This window comes from Rhinolophus sinicus, chromosome 2 (genome assembly GCF_057876585.1).
Source record: "Rhinolophus sinicus isolate RSI-liver-muscle chromosome 2, RSI-T2T, whole genome shotgun sequence".
NCBI classification, from domain to species: Eukaryota; Metazoa; Chordata; class Mammalia; order Chiroptera; family Rhinolophidae; genus Rhinolophus; species Rhinolophus sinicus.
In genome coordinates, this window is record NC_142502.1 from 47309121 (window position 1) to 47325514 (window position 16394).

General features: G+C 45.9%; 1 protein-coding gene across 8 annotated transcripts in view; it reads left to right on the forward strand.

The window, feature by feature from the left end:
• Positions 1–12971, forward strand: part of SCML4 (Scm polycomb group protein like 4) — a 96853-nt gene extending 83882 nt beyond the window's left edge. For 7 of the 8 annotated variants that reach the window (XM_074333362.2, XM_074333364.2, XM_074333365.2 and 4 more), the window contains 3 exons: positions 530–820; positions 9008–9153; positions 11754–12971. In XM_074333362.2, the coding sequence (XP_074189463.2) occupies positions 530–820; positions 9008–9153; positions 11754–11879 (563 nt within the window). In that variant the 3' untranslated portion in view covers positions 11880–12971. Of the gene's footprint in view, positions 1–529; positions 826–9007; positions 9154–11753 lie in introns of all 8 variants that reach the window. The other variant, XR_012496708.2, reaches the window with a different exon arrangement.
• The last annotated feature ends 3423 nt before the right edge of the window (positions 12972–16394 follow it).

A 16394-nucleotide genomic window follows, 5' to 3' on the forward strand; every position in this document is an offset into this window, starting at 1 on the left:
CCTCGTGAGTTTTGGGACTAAGAGTGTAGGGAGGAAGCAGCATCGCATCTGTGTCACCACCCAGGTCAAGTTATTTCTCCTAACTCTGGGATATTGTGACTCCGGCTTGAACTCTCCCAAGAATCCCAGGCCAGGTGAGGGAGGCAATGATGGTGGGCAAGAGAAGAGGAGGCAGGGAGATACACACAAGCTTGCAGAGACTGGGAGGGGCAGAGCCATGGAGGGAGAAAGACCTGCGTGTGCATTTTATTTCCAAGTCATCAATAACCAACATACTCACTTTTCCCTCTAAATACAGAGGGCACGTCACAATGTCTATTATAATGTGCTTGCTTGGTGAGGCAGGTGTCTCCGTTGGCTGAGAGGTTGAGCTACTTGGGATGATTCCGCAGGGTCCGTTCCTCCTCAGCTCGCATCCCCACAGAGAGTGGCCCCCATGACACTGGGGAAGGTTTGCCAAGACTGAGCACCAGGTAGCCCATTGAATGGCTCTCTGATCTCTGCTTCTCTGCCCTGCCTTCTTGCTTAGCAAAAACAGTCACCCCTGAGGAGTGTCTGGTGAACCCTGTGGGCATGAATCGCTACAGCGTGGACCCCTCCGCCTCCGCCTTTAGCCACAGGGGCTCCTTGCCTCCCACCTCCTCGCTGTACTGCAAGAGGCAGAACTCTGGAGACGGCCACCTTGGCGGAGGCCTGGCCAGCACCGCTGGTGGTCCCCGCACCAGCCCCATGTCCTCTGGAGGCCCTTCGGCACCTGGGCTGAGGCCCCCATGCTCCAGCCCCAAGAGAAACGGGACCTCTCTTGAAGGAAACAGATGTGGTAACGTAATGCATGCACTGGCTCCCCTGTGATTTAACCTCCTCTGCCCGCGCCCTGGGCATATAGGGGAAGGAGGGAACTGTGGCTGTTTGAACATGGGAACACTAGGAAATGAGAAGTTTCCACAAGCCTCCTCATGGATGGTGTTGTTTCTGAAGACAGCTGATGTCAGCTTTTGACATAAGCAAAGAAAATGGTGTATTAGAGCAGGCTAGGCTGTAGGAGTAAGTAGACTCTTCCAAAATGTACAGTGGCTCAAATACAATAGACATTTACTTTTCGCTCAAGAGTCCAAGGTGGGTGTTCCTAGTAGGTGGGTGCACTGCCAGTTCAAGGAGCCGGCTGTGTCCATTCTGTGACTCTGCTATCCCCTAGGCCTCTGTGCCCCAGGCACCTAGTGGGTGGGAAGGGAAAGCACGCTCGCTTCCCTAGAGGCCGGAGGTGGTGTACATCACTTCCGCTCACACTGAACTCCACCAGAGTCTGGGAGGTTTAGACCAGTTCTGTGCCAGGAAAATGAAGAACGGTATGTTGGTAGAATTTTCTCCTGCATAGTGGGTGACACTTGCAGGATACAATACCTGGGCAGAACCAGGGTTAAGCAAAATTCCCACAGTGTTGGCTGGAGTGTCACTTCTGTCTCACCCATTTCAGACAGTTTGTTGGGATGCAATGCATAAAAGTGCTGTCCTTCTAAGGAGAGCTTGGTGTCCATTCTGACTTCTGTTTTTTAAAACAATCATTTTCAAGCTTTAGTATTTTGTTAATGAGTAGAGGCTGTAGAGCATAGTGGATAATCACGTGGACTGCAGAGCTGCACGACCTGGGCTGGAATCCTGGATCTGCCACTTTCTGTGTGACCTTTTGCAAGTCTGAGCTTCTCAGTTTCCTCACCTGTAAAGTTGGAATAATAATTACAGCACCTACTTTATAGGTTTGTTGGGAGAATTAAATACATTCATATGTGTATTTAGTACAAGGCCTGGGACATAGTAAGAGCTCAGTAAATGTTAGAGTTACAGATCACGTGAACACACCCCTCAATAGGTCACAGCCTATCAACTCCGCAGTGATAACTGCTAAAGAAAAGAGACTCAGACCAAGGAAGAAGGGAGGTTTCACCAGGCCCCTCCACAGCCTCCCAGAGGGCTGCGTCTTCTTTGACAAGACACAGTTCTGTCCTGAGCCTCGGATCTCTCTACCAATAGCCCTGACAAGCCATAGCGATGAGCTGTTTTGTACGATCCAAGGTCCTCCGCACACTCTCCTCAAAGAGCCTCACCCATCTCAGATAAGCCTCGGCAGGCAGAGAATGGAGAGGCGAGCAGGGGCCCTCGACAGGGAGGCAATTCTGAGGGGCAGGGCACAGATGCTGTCAGCCAGGGGGCTCTTGCCAAATGTAGGCACCCTGCAGACCACTCTTTGACATTGTCAGGCAGAACCATCAGCCAGGCAGAAGATTTGAGTGAGCAGAGCCCATTTTCCAAAAGGGAGAGACATTGTTCCAGCTGATTTCTAAGAACAAGGGAAGGGAACAAGATCTGAAACAAACCAACATCTTAAACTAAACGAGGGGGCAGCATTTATTTCCTAGGTTTATCCCCAGAGTTAGCATAACACCTGGCATATAGTAGGTGTTCAATAAACATTCGTTATCTCTTTGCCCCCTGCCCCCCACAGTGCCTCATGCCCTCATGTTGTCCCTGGTTGTCAAAACCCTCATCCTGGTGTCCCTCTGCCTTTTACATTTCTCTTTCTCTCAACCTCTTCTCAACCAATTCCCATTTGCTCAGGGTGGTGACTACAAGACACCATGCTAATTGAATTGACTCATAATTCTAAGAATGTTGCCACTTTTTAAGAAGGAGGTATTTATTCTCTCCCCCATTCAAGTTGGTGAACTCTCAGGCCCTATTTCTTAAGTGTAAGATTTCAAGCGGTAGAAGGAAGACACGATTTGGATGGAGAGAACTTGTATCACTCTCAGAATTGTCTGCTCCATCCCAGTCCGTCTGGTGTCCTGGATGAGGGGAATCCAGCCAGGACCCACCAGAGGGGTCTCCACATGTTCCCCTCCATCAGTCCTTTGCTGCCTCTTTCCAGTGGGGCCCTGGGATGTCCTTCCATCCTAGCTTCAACCACCTTCCCGTCCTTCATTTTCAGCTCTACCTCAGACCTGTTCTCCTGGAATTAGACCCTGATCTGCTGTCACAGTAATCTGCCAGCAGGAGGCCCAGACCCTTGCTTGGAACCATCTCTGGAAAAGCCCTCTCTGCTAGAGCTTTGGTTGTACCCTGAAGAGCCCCAATAGCTCAAGACCTTTGCCTCTCAGAATCTTGGATGAGATCAGAGAAACAGCCTTCTGCCCTCCACTCCAAGCAAACCATTAACTATATCCTGAATATGGATTGTCTCTTTTACAACTTAGAAATATTAGTGAGGACCTGGCCTGATGCCCTGAAAATTAGAGTTGTTCATACTTACCCTGGCCTCCTGCTGTCTTGATATATCAGCCACCCCTTAGGGCTGTGGGATGTCCAAAATCACACAGCCACCCAGCCTCCTTGGAATAAAGCTGCTGCAGGATATAACAGTTAAAATTCATTATTGAGCCTTTGTGACATACTGAAGAAAAATGAAATTACTCACCCTTTATAGGTGCATGAACTCTTTAATGCTCCAAAAATTCCTTTTAACCTGTGCCTTCTTCAGGCTGCTAAATGAAGCAACAGACACCGGAAAGAGTCAGCCAGCCACGCACATTCTCAGCATCAAGGTGAAGGAAGGAGGTGGGAGAATAAGGGGACAGAGGGCAGTGCCAGCATCTCTGAAATAGGTTTCCGTTTCTGCTTACATCTCATTTCCTAGAATTTAGTCACATGGCCACTAGCAGCAAGGAAAGCTGGGAAATATGGTTCCAATCCTAAGCAACCATCATGGCAGCTGTAAATCAGAGATTCTATTACAAAGGAAGAAGTAGCAAAAAACTACTGAGTAGTCAACTGGCAGTCTCAGCCACACCTTCCAATCAGATGTGTTCGTTTTCTCCTATTTCCTCCTCTGGCCTTTTTATTTCCTCATCTCTAATACTTCCTCCCTCCTGTCCCATAGTAGGAACCACTCTCACTCGTATTTGAATCTTCTGCAGCCCCAGAAAAGGACCCTCCTTGTTTGAGACAGGTACTAAATAGCTGTTTATTGATCACCTACTATAGGCCAGACTTTTTCTACACATTTCCTATCACTTATTATGTTATATTTTATAATCTATTATTATAGTAGGTGTATATTATTAGAGTAGGTATTATTATATTCAATTTACAGATAAAGAACGTGAAGATCAAGAGATGGTCAGTCAAGTGTTGAGTCAGGATTTGACTTCAACTGGCTCCAAAGACCCTGTCTTTCAAAACGACTGCAGGGATTTTCAAACCATGTGCAGTGGGCTTCAAGCGGTCCCTCTGCAGTTCTAGGGGATGGGAGCAAACAGGACTCTTTAACCAGGGCCTTTTACCTTTGCAGAGTAGGGTTCTACATATGCTTTACTTGAACAAATTTTGCCCAGGTAAACTCGTTTGGAAACCATGGAGATAAGCCATGCTGAACTGAGTAGCAGTATATTAAGGAAAGAGAGAAAGCCATTGGCGTCCTTACCCATTTGTCACTTAGCTAGCTGCCAGTCTGGTGTCTGCTGTGGGCCTCTGGGAGGGCTATTAAGTTTTTCCTCCACCCGAAGAACTGCTCAGTATAGCTCTGAAATTGCATCCCAAGTGAAAGCAGTCGGTATTAAGGAACTATACCTCTTTAAGAGGGTTTGACCCAAGTCATAAGTCCTGGAAGGGACCTAGAAATCGATTTCCCCCCATGGTGCTAATCAACATGGTTTAAAACCACAGAAGCCAGAAAACTGCATAAGGCTGCAGGCAGGCAGGTAGGTATCCATGACGTGACAAACTTCTTAGCCTTGTGTCTCATGTAAATACTTACCCTGGCCTCCTGCTGTCTTGATATATCATACCTATCACCGCTGCCAGTGGACTCAGAGGGATGTATTCACAGGACACATTTCCCTAGTTTTTACTGATACTCAGGTGAAAATATGAGAGCTCTGTCCTGTCACTGATCCAAGACATAATTACTAAGAGCTATAAAGAGTTTTCGGACAACAAAAGCTTCCTGACTCTTGCATTTAACGGGACATGCTTAGAATTCCCAAACATAACTAGATCCAAGCTTCGGAATAAAGAAACAAAGTAAATCTGATGTTGTTGTTACCACCCAAATACTTCCATGGGTTGGAGTTTGCTTCCACAGGGTATGGCTTTGGGTGATAGAGACAATTCAGTCAGAAAAAGAATGGGAACAGTGCTCTATGTGAGGGCAGTGGGATGAGCAGAGGTGTGGGAGGGACTTATCCATTTGGGGGAAAGAAAAGAGTTTGTGCAGTGATGCTGAAGGAAATTGTTCTGGGAGATTTGGGATCCATGTCAAGCAGACTGGGCTTTAGTCTGTGGAAACCAGACATTTCTCAGGGAAATGAGCTGATGGCCACGAGATTTAGTAAGATGAATCTACTGGCCATACGGAATGACATGCAATAATAAGAATAGCAACTACCTTTTGATAAATTCTTACTGTTTAAGGATTTACATTATCCCATGTAATCCTCACAACATGGTAAGTGTTTGACAGGTGAGGCAGCTAAGACTCAGAGCAGTTTTGGTCAGTCCTAGCCAGCAGACACTCACTGAGCCCAATGTGCCAGGGCCTCTTCTCAGGTATAAGGATGGAGCTGTGAGCAAGACAGATGTGGGCTCTGTTCTCTAACAGGGTATACATTCCAGAGAGACAGATGTTAACAATTGCGCAAACTTAATTGCTATTGTGACTATTGCTCCACAATTGGATGCGATGAATCAGATAGGGAGGGAGTCACTGAGCCTATTCTGGGGAGTCAGGAAAGGCTTCCTGGAGAAGTGATAGTGGAACCAGCTGGAAGGGGAAGCAGAAGTTGGCCGGACTGGGCAGTGAGGAGAAGGGACGGCTGGAGGCTTCCTGGCACAGATCAAATTGTTTGCCCAGAGGTCACAGTGTCTGTGGAGACAGAGAAGGAATTCAGCCCAGCTTTGCCTCCCTTCAGGCTTGCGGTGTCTCCTCTCTAGAGGCGTCCCCTCTTTTCATACAGGCGTGTCAGCGGGTCTTGAAGGAATAAACGAAAAATCTGATTAAAATCTAAGGATTGGTCAGGCTTTCTTCTATCTCCCATCTCCCTCACCTTATAGTGTCTCAAAAATTCTTGCAATCGAAATAATGAAAACCACACTGTTTCAAACTACCTGCTGTTGCCCAGATTGTGGGTTAGCCTGGGTACCTCATATACTCTGCATATGGCGTTGTTTCCAGGAAGGGTGCATTCTTTGGGGACCAGGTCACCAGGAGGAGCTGAGAACACTCCCCTCCCCTTGCCTTCACTCCTATGTCTCCCTCCCAACCCAGCTCCAGCTGCCGGAGAGGTTGAGAGGGCCAAGGGGGATTTCCAGACAGCCTGAAGAAGGACATGCAGGGGTCCCTTTAGGACACTGACAGGCTTCCCTGCAAGAGGCTTGTCAGGCTCCAGCCCTAATCCATATCTTCACTTGAATCTTACAATACTCTTGAGAAACAAGATGAAGAAAGTGAGGCCCGTAGAGAATGATCAGGGCCAGAAAGGGCCAGAAGCCTGGCTGTTGACTCTTCAGTGGGCTTCGCACATGGACACACTGACGAGGCTTTCAGATGCATGAGCAGCTAACTCCCTCAGTGTGGCACAGGACAGCCTGTGGTGTGAAGGGACCATACTGTGTCATAAGTGGAAGGGACCTTAGCGAGCCTTCCTAGCTCCCTCATTTCACATCCGGGAAGCACAAAGATGCTCACATAGCTGGTGGGTGGTAGGGATTTCTGACCTCCAGCTCATTGCTCATTCCATTCTTCATATGACTTTATCGTTAGCTAAAAAGTTTTCTCCGAATTACAAATGTGCAAAAGGATATTATGTATGTGCTTGTGGGTTATGTGTGAGACAGAGAGAAACTCAGAGACCTCAGTACAAGTCCCTGTGCTGTGAAAACGTTGGGGATTGCTTTAAATCCTGATTCATAGTCATTCCGCTCCTGGGGAATGCCAGAAATGATAAAAACTATCTTTACAACTGGGTTTCACTTTTCACATGTCTCTGGAAGCTCCCAGGAAATGGACATGACCATACACATAGTTCTCCACTTTGTGGCTGGAGAATGCCACCTTCATAAAGGCATTTGGCAAACACTCTGCATGCTCTGTGCTTTAGGAGCAAGATTTTTATCACATCCATCACGTCTTACCAATGTCCAGTCATATCTGCCTGGCCTGTCAGATGCTGGGCGCATCTGTCTTCCTGACACCTTCACTGCAGCTGGAGGGGGGCTAGTGTTTTTATTATCTCTGTGAGCAGGGATCACGGCAAAAGCTTTACAAACCTACCACTGGAAAGTTCCATTTCTCTTCCTTCTAGAGCGAGTTTATGTGCTTTGGATCTTGAGCAACTCCCGAGGTGTGAGAGGCTTCCTGCTTGCTGCTGTCTGTCTTGTATGACTAAAAGGCCCCCTCAGAGAGGCTTCTCGAGCTAGTCCTGGTGGCTGCTTTCCAGCCTGAAAAAGGGAAAGATGCCCTCAGCAAGCCTGAGGCCTCGGAGTGGAACCCTTCCCTCCATGGCCATCACTTGGAGCGCCCCCTCTGTAAAGACAAACCGCACCCTTGCTCACCCAATGTCTGGGCCTATTGGAAAGTTGTTCCCCCGACTGTGCTGGAAGGAACTTAAGCTCCCATGGATGAGGCTGTGAATCGGTCTGGTATTTATCCTTCCTACCAAATATAGGAAATTAAATTTGACCTCTGCTCTCATCACTCTAAAATCATTCTTGGCACTGAAGACTTCCAGCCTTTGTAATCAGAGCATCTATTATCACCCTGATTAACGCAGAAGTTCCAATGGGCGGGATACAGAAGCGAACGGGATTTCCATGAGGCGCGTCCCCATGTTGAGTGCAGATGTCTTTAAATGTAGTGAAATCATCTCTAATAAGCATGCACCAGCATTCAGAAGGCTCCAGGGGGCATGAACAGTTTCCTGGCAAAATGTCCCATGCCAAACCACCTTAGGGGACCCTTCCAGGTCCAACAAGGAAAAGTCAGGGAAAATCTCCAAGTAAATCCAGTTCTCAACCAAACCATTTTTAGGACAGAGTCGGAAATGTGATGCTGTACATTTCTCAGCACTGATGGAAAACTGTGCACTTCTCAAACATTAAAAAGAGGACAAGAGACAGCAGAGAACCACTGCTCTGAGATTAAAGAAGGGAAAGGGAAGTGCCGGCTTCTCCACTTCTAATTTAGGATTATAATGTGGGCAAGCAGTTTCATTGTGCAGAGCTTAGACTTTTTTCTGGCCTGAGAATAGGATTAAGGATTACCCACACAGGCTTTTGTGTAAGTTATTCATACTGTTTCTGCAAAGTACGTTGACTTATTTTACAATGATTGAGCCCATATTTACAAATATATTTACTTAGAGCCATGGAGGAGGCAATGAATAAAGACCCCATAACGCGAGGATCCCGTTTTTCACCAAACACTTTGTCCAGGATCTGGTCCAGAAGAGATGCTCAGTAGATGCTTATGGAATTAACGAGGGGGGGGGGGAGATGAAAAAGATCATCCTTTAGAAAGTAAAATCTAACTGGAGGTTATAGACAAGTACATGCATAATGGTAACGCAAGGCGGACTATGGAAAGCATCGTAAGAGAGGATCAAACAAAGGTTTAGGAGTTAAAAATTAAGGAAGGTGACGTCTAGATGGCAGGAAGGACACAGAAATACTGCCTGGGAAGGGGTTTCCCGGGGCTTTGATGGCTGGTGGAACTTCTGTGGAAAGGAGGAAGGGTAACTGCCTTCTAGAGGGAAGCAAAAGTATCAGGTGACGGTGGAGACGAGAAGGGGAACATTCAGTCACTAGCAGTGTGCGGCCCCTCACAGCCTTTCTGTGTCACAGGAGGCCACTCAGGCCACCACCTTGGACTCGAGGGCCTGTGGGAGTAGGCAGCAGAGGTAGGCACTGAGCCCCTCATCCTGCTGTCTAACCGTCTCCCTCTCTGTGCTGACCCATCCAGCCTCAAGCCCTTCTCCAGATGGGCAGGACTCCAGGCGGCCAAGGAGCAGGAACCCCTCCACCTGGACCGTGGAGGATGTGGTCTGGTTTGTGAAAGACGCCGACCCGCAGGCTCTGGGGCCTCATGTGGAGCTCTTCAGAAAGCATGTAAGCATGTGTCAGGCCTGCGGGGGTGGGGGAGGGGGCAGGCAGGGACAGGAGGGTTGGGGGAGGCATGGAAGGAGGGTGAGGTTCGGGGAGCTGTGAACTGTGGCGGGGGAGGGCGAGTGGGTCTGAACTAAGCTCTGGAAGCACCACTCAAGGGAAGCCGGTTGGAACCACAGGCTTCTTAGAGCACAACCACCACTTGGTTTTGTTTTTAAGGGATATTTGTCCCATCTGTTACATCATTTGGCCTTTAACAGGAGTGCCTGTTTTCCTGCTCATCCATCCGTTTGTCTGTGCATTCAACAAATATTTATAGCACACATACCCTATGCCAGGCCAACTATCAGTGCCTATTCCTAAACTGTGTGAGGATTAAATGAGGAAATGCACGCAATGTTTCAGTGTGGTGCCTGGCTCGTAGATAGCCTCCAGTTAGCAGGCATTCTTATAATTATTTAGGCGATTCTAAAAATATATAAAGACAGTAAATGAAAAAAAAAAAGATAAGAATTACCTGCCAAGCTTACTATATCAGTTTTTTATTGGTCCTGCAACCAGTTACCACAAGTGTCGTGGTTTACAACAACACAAATGTATTACCTTACAGTGGGATGGGTCAGATGTCTGAGAGGGCTCTCACTGGGCGGGGGCCAAGGTGCTGGCAGGGCTGACATTCTTTCTGGAGGCTCAGGAGAGAATTTGTTTCCTTGCCTTTTCCAACATCTAGGTCCACCTTTATTTCTTGGCACGTATCTCTCCCCCTCTTTATCCTCAAAACCTATAACATCAAATGGGGTCCTTCTCAGACTGCTGACTCTTTAGTTCTTTCTTTGGATTTCTTCTTCCACTTTTAAGGACTCTGTGATTACATTGCCCTCTCCCCCAAATAATCCAGTATACTCTCCCTATTAGTACTAAGTTCAGCGGATTAGCAGCCTTAATTTCATCTGCAATCAGAATTCCCCTTTTCAGGTAACCTAACATATTCACAGGCTTGGAGGATTAGGACATAGGGGGGGAAGGAGAAGGGGCATTCTTCTGCCTACCGCAGTTACCGTTATTTTTTTCCTTCCCATCTTGTTTTATTCGGTGATTCTGTTGTAGAAATCATACTCTCAGATCAGGGGAGCATCCTCGTCTAACCTGACACTCACGTTTTATTCGGGATATAGTTGACCTCACCCAACAACGGGGCCTGAAGAGCAAGAGCCATAGAGTAGGTTATGTTTAGACAGAGCTAGGTGGACGGTGCCTGGCTGTCTTCCACAATGGCAGGAGACGGTGGAAGTCTAGGGGTGGGGTGAGGAAAGAACACTTTGCAATAAGGACCCCGGGAGAGCCCACAGATGAGATTTGTCCACTCTGCCATTTCGCCAAAGACATGGAGAGGGAGTGACACAGAGTAGGTGCTTTATCAGTACTGACTGGAGACTGGCTAGACAGATGAGAGGAGCTGCTGACCCTTGCACAGTTATATGAGTCCCGTAATCATGCCTCTTTTCCCCACCTGAGTGCTCCAAATTTCTACCCTTTGTTTCTAGTGACCTGAAAATAACATTATAGGTAAATAAGGAAACCCAGCCTAACTAGGTTCATGAATTCAACATGTATTCTGGTGGGTTACCATTTTCAGAGACAAATGGAAGCAATGCCAGCACTCAAGGGATTGGCATCCCCTTCGTGTTTCTTTGTGTTAAACCCTGGGATGAAGCAGGTACATTATTTAGTTTACACCACACAGCATTACTGACGGCAAAAAACAAACACAAACAAAAAAACCACTTGAAACCCCTCCCCCGCCCACACACACACAGAGTGTAACTAGCAGTCTGGTAATCAGCCAAAGGTAGGTGAGCTTACCAAGAAAAGAAACAGGAGATTAGGGTGATGGATAGAAGTCAGGGCCTTATACCAGCTCCTAGAATGGAAAGGGAACCACTAGTTTCAGGGTCTAATGATGACATTTTTTCTTAGTCCCTTCAGGCTGCTATAACAAAGTACCATGGACTGGCTGGTTTATGAACAACAGCAATTTATTTCTCAGTTCTGGAGGCTAGATATCTGAGATCAGGGTGCCAGCATGGTCTGCTTCTGGTGAGAGCCCCCTTCTCAGCTGCAGACTGCCATCTTTTCATTGTATAAGGGCACTAATCCCATTCATGAGGGTCCTACCATCATGACCTAATTACCCCTCAAAGTCTCCACCTCCAAATACCATTATCTGGGAGGTTAGGATTTCAACATATGAATTTGGTGGGAGGCACAAACATTCAGTTCTTGCACATTTCTTGCTCCTTTAGCCCCAGATTGATTGAGGAGATAAACATCATATGGGGGATATTAGGACCATAGCTGGGGTTATGTTTGATTCCTTCAATCAGGAGAGAGCAGGGATATGAAAGATCCAGTATATTAAAATGACCCAAAAGTATTTTTGCTTTATCTTTTTAAGAAGATCTTGCCTTGGGATTAAGAGAATGTGTATCTAAGTAAATCCATATTCCATTACCTCATCTCCTGCCCACACTTTAACTGCAGCCATTATTTGATTACTCTGACCATCTTCTGGGTTTTATTTTTCTCTGATCCTGTTCCACCAGGAGATTGATGGGAATGCTCTCTTGTTGCTGAAGAGTGACATGATCATGAAATACTTGGGCCTGAAACTGGGACCTGCACTGAAACTCTGCTACCATATTGACAAACTGAAGCAGGCCAAGTTCTGAAGGTTTTTAAAAGACAGAAGCAAAATCCAGACAGCAGATCTCAAGATCATCTTCTGCCTTACCAACATCCAGCCACCATCACAAAATAGATTCTCTTCATAAAAACAACAGCCACAAAGACTTGGTCTTTTTATAAAACTCGTGCATCTTTGCCTTTTAAAAAAAATTCAACATGGCCCCCTTTGAATGGCTCCTTTGTGTTAATGATTTGCAAAAAAAATAACAACAACAAAAAAGCCTATTATTTTAAACATTCCTAATAGGTTGGTTGCCCTTAGAGCGGGTCCTATTCTTACAATGAGAGAGTGGGGAGCTGAATTCTATCACCCAGGAAGAAGCCTGAGTGTTCCATGGATGTGAGAAGAAGGACCTTTGTCTCTGCAGGTCTTGTGGGGATGCCCACCGTAGCACCACCTGTCTTTGACTCTGACCCGGGGACCTATCATTGTGAGCCTTGCTTGATTCAGCTCTGGAAGCTGTCTTTTGAGGATAAATGTCTCCTCACCTTGCACTATCTGGAAAACTTGAATTCTTTTGCTCTCTGAAAGAGAAGAAAAACTGTGTTGCCCCACTAGAGGGCAGACTGCTAATGAAATTTCAGGACCCTCGCTGCAGTAGCCTGATAATTCTGTACTCAGTGGATGGGTTAGGGTTTCTGTGAACAAGATCTAGCCTACACAGAGATAGGGAATTTATTCCACAGTCAACACCACAGGTTGCAACTTGGGAAGACCTAATTACCTCCCAAAGGTAAATGGGAAGAAACCGTCTTCTAGAAGTTCTAGTTCATATCCGATCATTATTACTGACTGAGATACACAAGCAGCAAAAGCAAGAATTTGAAAATACGTTCTTCCCAGATGGGGCTTTGGAGTTCCTTCCCTTCCAGAATCCTTGCTGAGGTGTCAAGGTGATGGCACGCTGAAGAGTTTTAGTGACATTTAGCCATGGGTGTTTCTTTGACAAAGAAGAAGAATGTGTCTCAGCGAAGCCTTGAAATGGGACTGTTGATTTCTAGTTACATTGCTGGGTTATGTAGTTGTATCTGTGGCTAATTTTTCTAGTCTCAACAAATACACAGACATGCTATTATTGGATTTAATTTAATTTACATGTAAAATAGGTTTTCCTTCCTCACCGTGGAGTAATAGAAAAAAAAATTGATTTTCTACCCCTTTGCAGCTGTGTCCAGGGAAGGATGATGCATCCACAATGTACTAGGCAGAAGGGCAACCTCGCCTCCATTCTTCTTTTATTCCTCTACTTTCTCTCTTTTTTTCTTCCTCCCTCACTGAACAGAAAACATATCTTCAAAATGAATTCACCTTTACCATGGGCATATCCTCTTCCTTCAAAAAACATCCATAATGTTGGAGGTGAGGAGATGAATACTGGACTTTGGGATCTCTGGGAGGGTAGGGACCAAAAAAAGAATCTCAGGACCTCCCTTGGCCCAAATACAAGTAGAAAAGTCACGCCTACCTCGGGGATGCAGCCTGAGCAGGGGTCTCGGCTGGAGAGTGGAGCAGGGTGGGATTTCAGCCCCCACACCCCTCAACCAGGTGCCCTTGTGCAGGAAATGACCTGTACACACTTGAGGGAAGCCCTGGGTAGATTTGCATATCGATCCTCTATACATCAGTCAGAACTTAAATGAAGATCATAAGAAATATTCCATGCCATGCTGTCAGGCCCACTTTGATGAGTGGTATTTGAGAAAACACATCATTGCAAAATCGCTTTTAGACACACAAATGGTCGCTGGACTTAAAGTGTGACAGAGAAGGGAAGGAGGAGAACTTTCTAAACCTGCTCACTGAATTGAGCTCGAATTATCAGGTAGTGGGAGAGCTTGATGTCTTTTGGTTTCGGCACCTGACAAAACTACCCTGAGTCAGGCCTTGAGACCAAATCTTCAAGATTTCGAAGTGATAAATTGTCCTTCAAAGTTTGTTAACCGTAAATGCTCACTACTGGTCTGGAGTCAGGTACTGTCCCACAAAAAGCCACAGATAGTTTCTGTATTCAGAACTGCCAATGTGAAAACAGTGAGATCCAAAAACCCCACACCCATGTTTTTCAGCCCGTGTTTCTGCTTCACCCTCAAACTTGTGGTGCCTCTTCCATCAACATATACCTCATTTAGAGACTTTCAAAATGTCCCAACCACCCTCACTAGCGCCTCCCTCACTGCAAAAACTTGAACATTGGTGTTCCCAAATTAAAATCATCCCAAACAATGTCAAAGAGATGCTTTGAGTAGTTTTCAGAGGAGAGATATTCCCATCTCAAGTCTAGGAGAAACCTGGATCTGTGTTCACGTGTAACTGCTCCCACAGAGGTGATACCTCATTTTGCATTCAGCTTGAAGCAGGACAGATTGTTGAAGCCATGATATTTAAGGTTTGACTTTTTTTTAAAAAAAATCTCATTACTCTTAAAACAAATGATGCTGTATCAGAGAATAACCTGGGGAAGAAATTCTTCCTTGCCTGTTTTTGCACTGGAATGCAATTAGCCAACCAAATTATCGTAGCAATACTGCAATTATAATTAATTTTCACCCTTTTCAAAAATCTTGTCAAATCAGGCAGCTAAATAGCTGAGCAAATGTAAAACGTGTCAGGCCATTTCCTCTAAACAGAGTTGAAAGAGTCAGGCCATGTGTGTCACTCTCCTCAGAATGTGAGCTTACACTTCTACAGATATGGTACTTGTTATTCCATTGCAGTGGCTTTGCTGCAGGCTGTGGTGAATAACGCTATTGTTTTGCATAATTCCAAATTAGAGAGAGAGAGAGAGAGAGAGAGAGAATTCATGTTCCAAACATTTTCAATTACCCTGATCTGTTAAACTTTTTAAGACTCCAGAGGCAATTCCATTGCCTAAGGTATTTTAAATCTTTTATAAAGCCCATTTTCCTTTCGTGAAGACCTCAGGTAAAAGGTGTGTGTGTGTGTGTGTGTGTGTGTGTGTGTTCCCTGACACTGTGGTTGGAAGAGCCTTAGGAAGTGGCTGGGAGTGTGTCAGCTGTTACATGTGCTTGGTTTACTAGGCCTCCCCAGCTTTGTAACAGAGGCAGAACCTGCTCGAGGCTGTTACTACTAGGTAGCCCCTCCAATGGCCAGCAGGGTACACCCTGGAGACAGCTGGGGGACAGTTCTGGGGTTCTGAGTCTGCCACACTCAGGTGATGACTGGACGTGCCAAGCAGAGGCACCATCTGAGTGAGGAGAGAAGCCAAGCAAGGGAGCCCAGTGGGACAGCAGCAGCCGTCTCGAGCACCTTGGTTAGTGCTCGCCAGAGGGTACCTGGGACTCCCATCATTTCCCTTCAGCAGGGCTGCCAACGTTTTTTCCTGTCAGTAGGAAAAAGGAGTGAAGAGCTCCTCAGAACCAAATATATTAAAATGCATTGGGAAGGAACACTGAGCTAAGGTTGGTTTGCTTGAGAAGGAAACCAGTAAGGGAAGGAAGACAAACTATAAATTTCTTATGAAAACAATAAAAAAGTGCCTCTTCTAACAGTCCCAACCCTTTAAGCTGCAATAAGCTATTTTTGTATGTGTGTCCTGTATGGAATATTTCTTACTTTTTAGAAATTAAAACTATTTTTTAAGTTATTGTTTGAGACTGTTATAGGAGAATTTTGTCATATCTCTGAAGATAGTTGGAAATGCCCAAAGGTGACTAAGGACTCGACTTTAGTCCTTGCCAAAAGGTCTTGAAAGATGGAAATAGTCTGCTTTTTTCCTAAAGAAATAGCCAGGTTTTCATACGTGTGAGCAGATGAGCGCTGTCTGATGTTTGCTCTGATGGAACACTTCATCTCTTCGCCAATGGGGTTAGACAATGAGATTTGACTCACTTTTTTCTTTTTCTTTAAATCTCAGATAACAAGACACGGGATTGTGAAGGAGTAGACAATTTTTTTAAAACTGCAATATTTTGTTAAGGAGAAGGGTGAAACATCTGTCTGTGGGTGTGGTTTATTTTTTGTCATAAACAAACTCCAAGAACTGAGTAGAGTTGCCCAGCTCTGCCGTTGTCTTGCCATGTGTCCTGTTCCTTGTGGCATGAGAAGACCATGCTGAGAACCCCAGAGGGGAATCCAGCAGATGGTCAGATGTATAGGGGTACAAACATTACTGTTTCCATCTTGTGATGTCACGCCAGCAACAACACCCCGCGACACTCACACGTGGTGCCACCTGAGCTTCCGGCCCAACTCCTGGTTGTTCCACTAGGGGAGAGCATTGTGAGCCTCAGCTTGCAAGGTGTCCCTCCCTCCAATACTTATCCTAATCGAAGATGATTCCTTCACAGAAAATTGGAAGCTGGATTTTTGAAAATCTAGCATTTACTTAAAAGAGACTCGCTCTTATTTATTGCCACCAGTTAAATATTACAGAAACATGTCTGCTAACAATTTGCTTTGTGTAATTTGTTCTAATGCTAATAGGCAACAGCTGGGACACTTCCTGTGGTAAATTCCATTGTGGTTACAGTGGTATGAT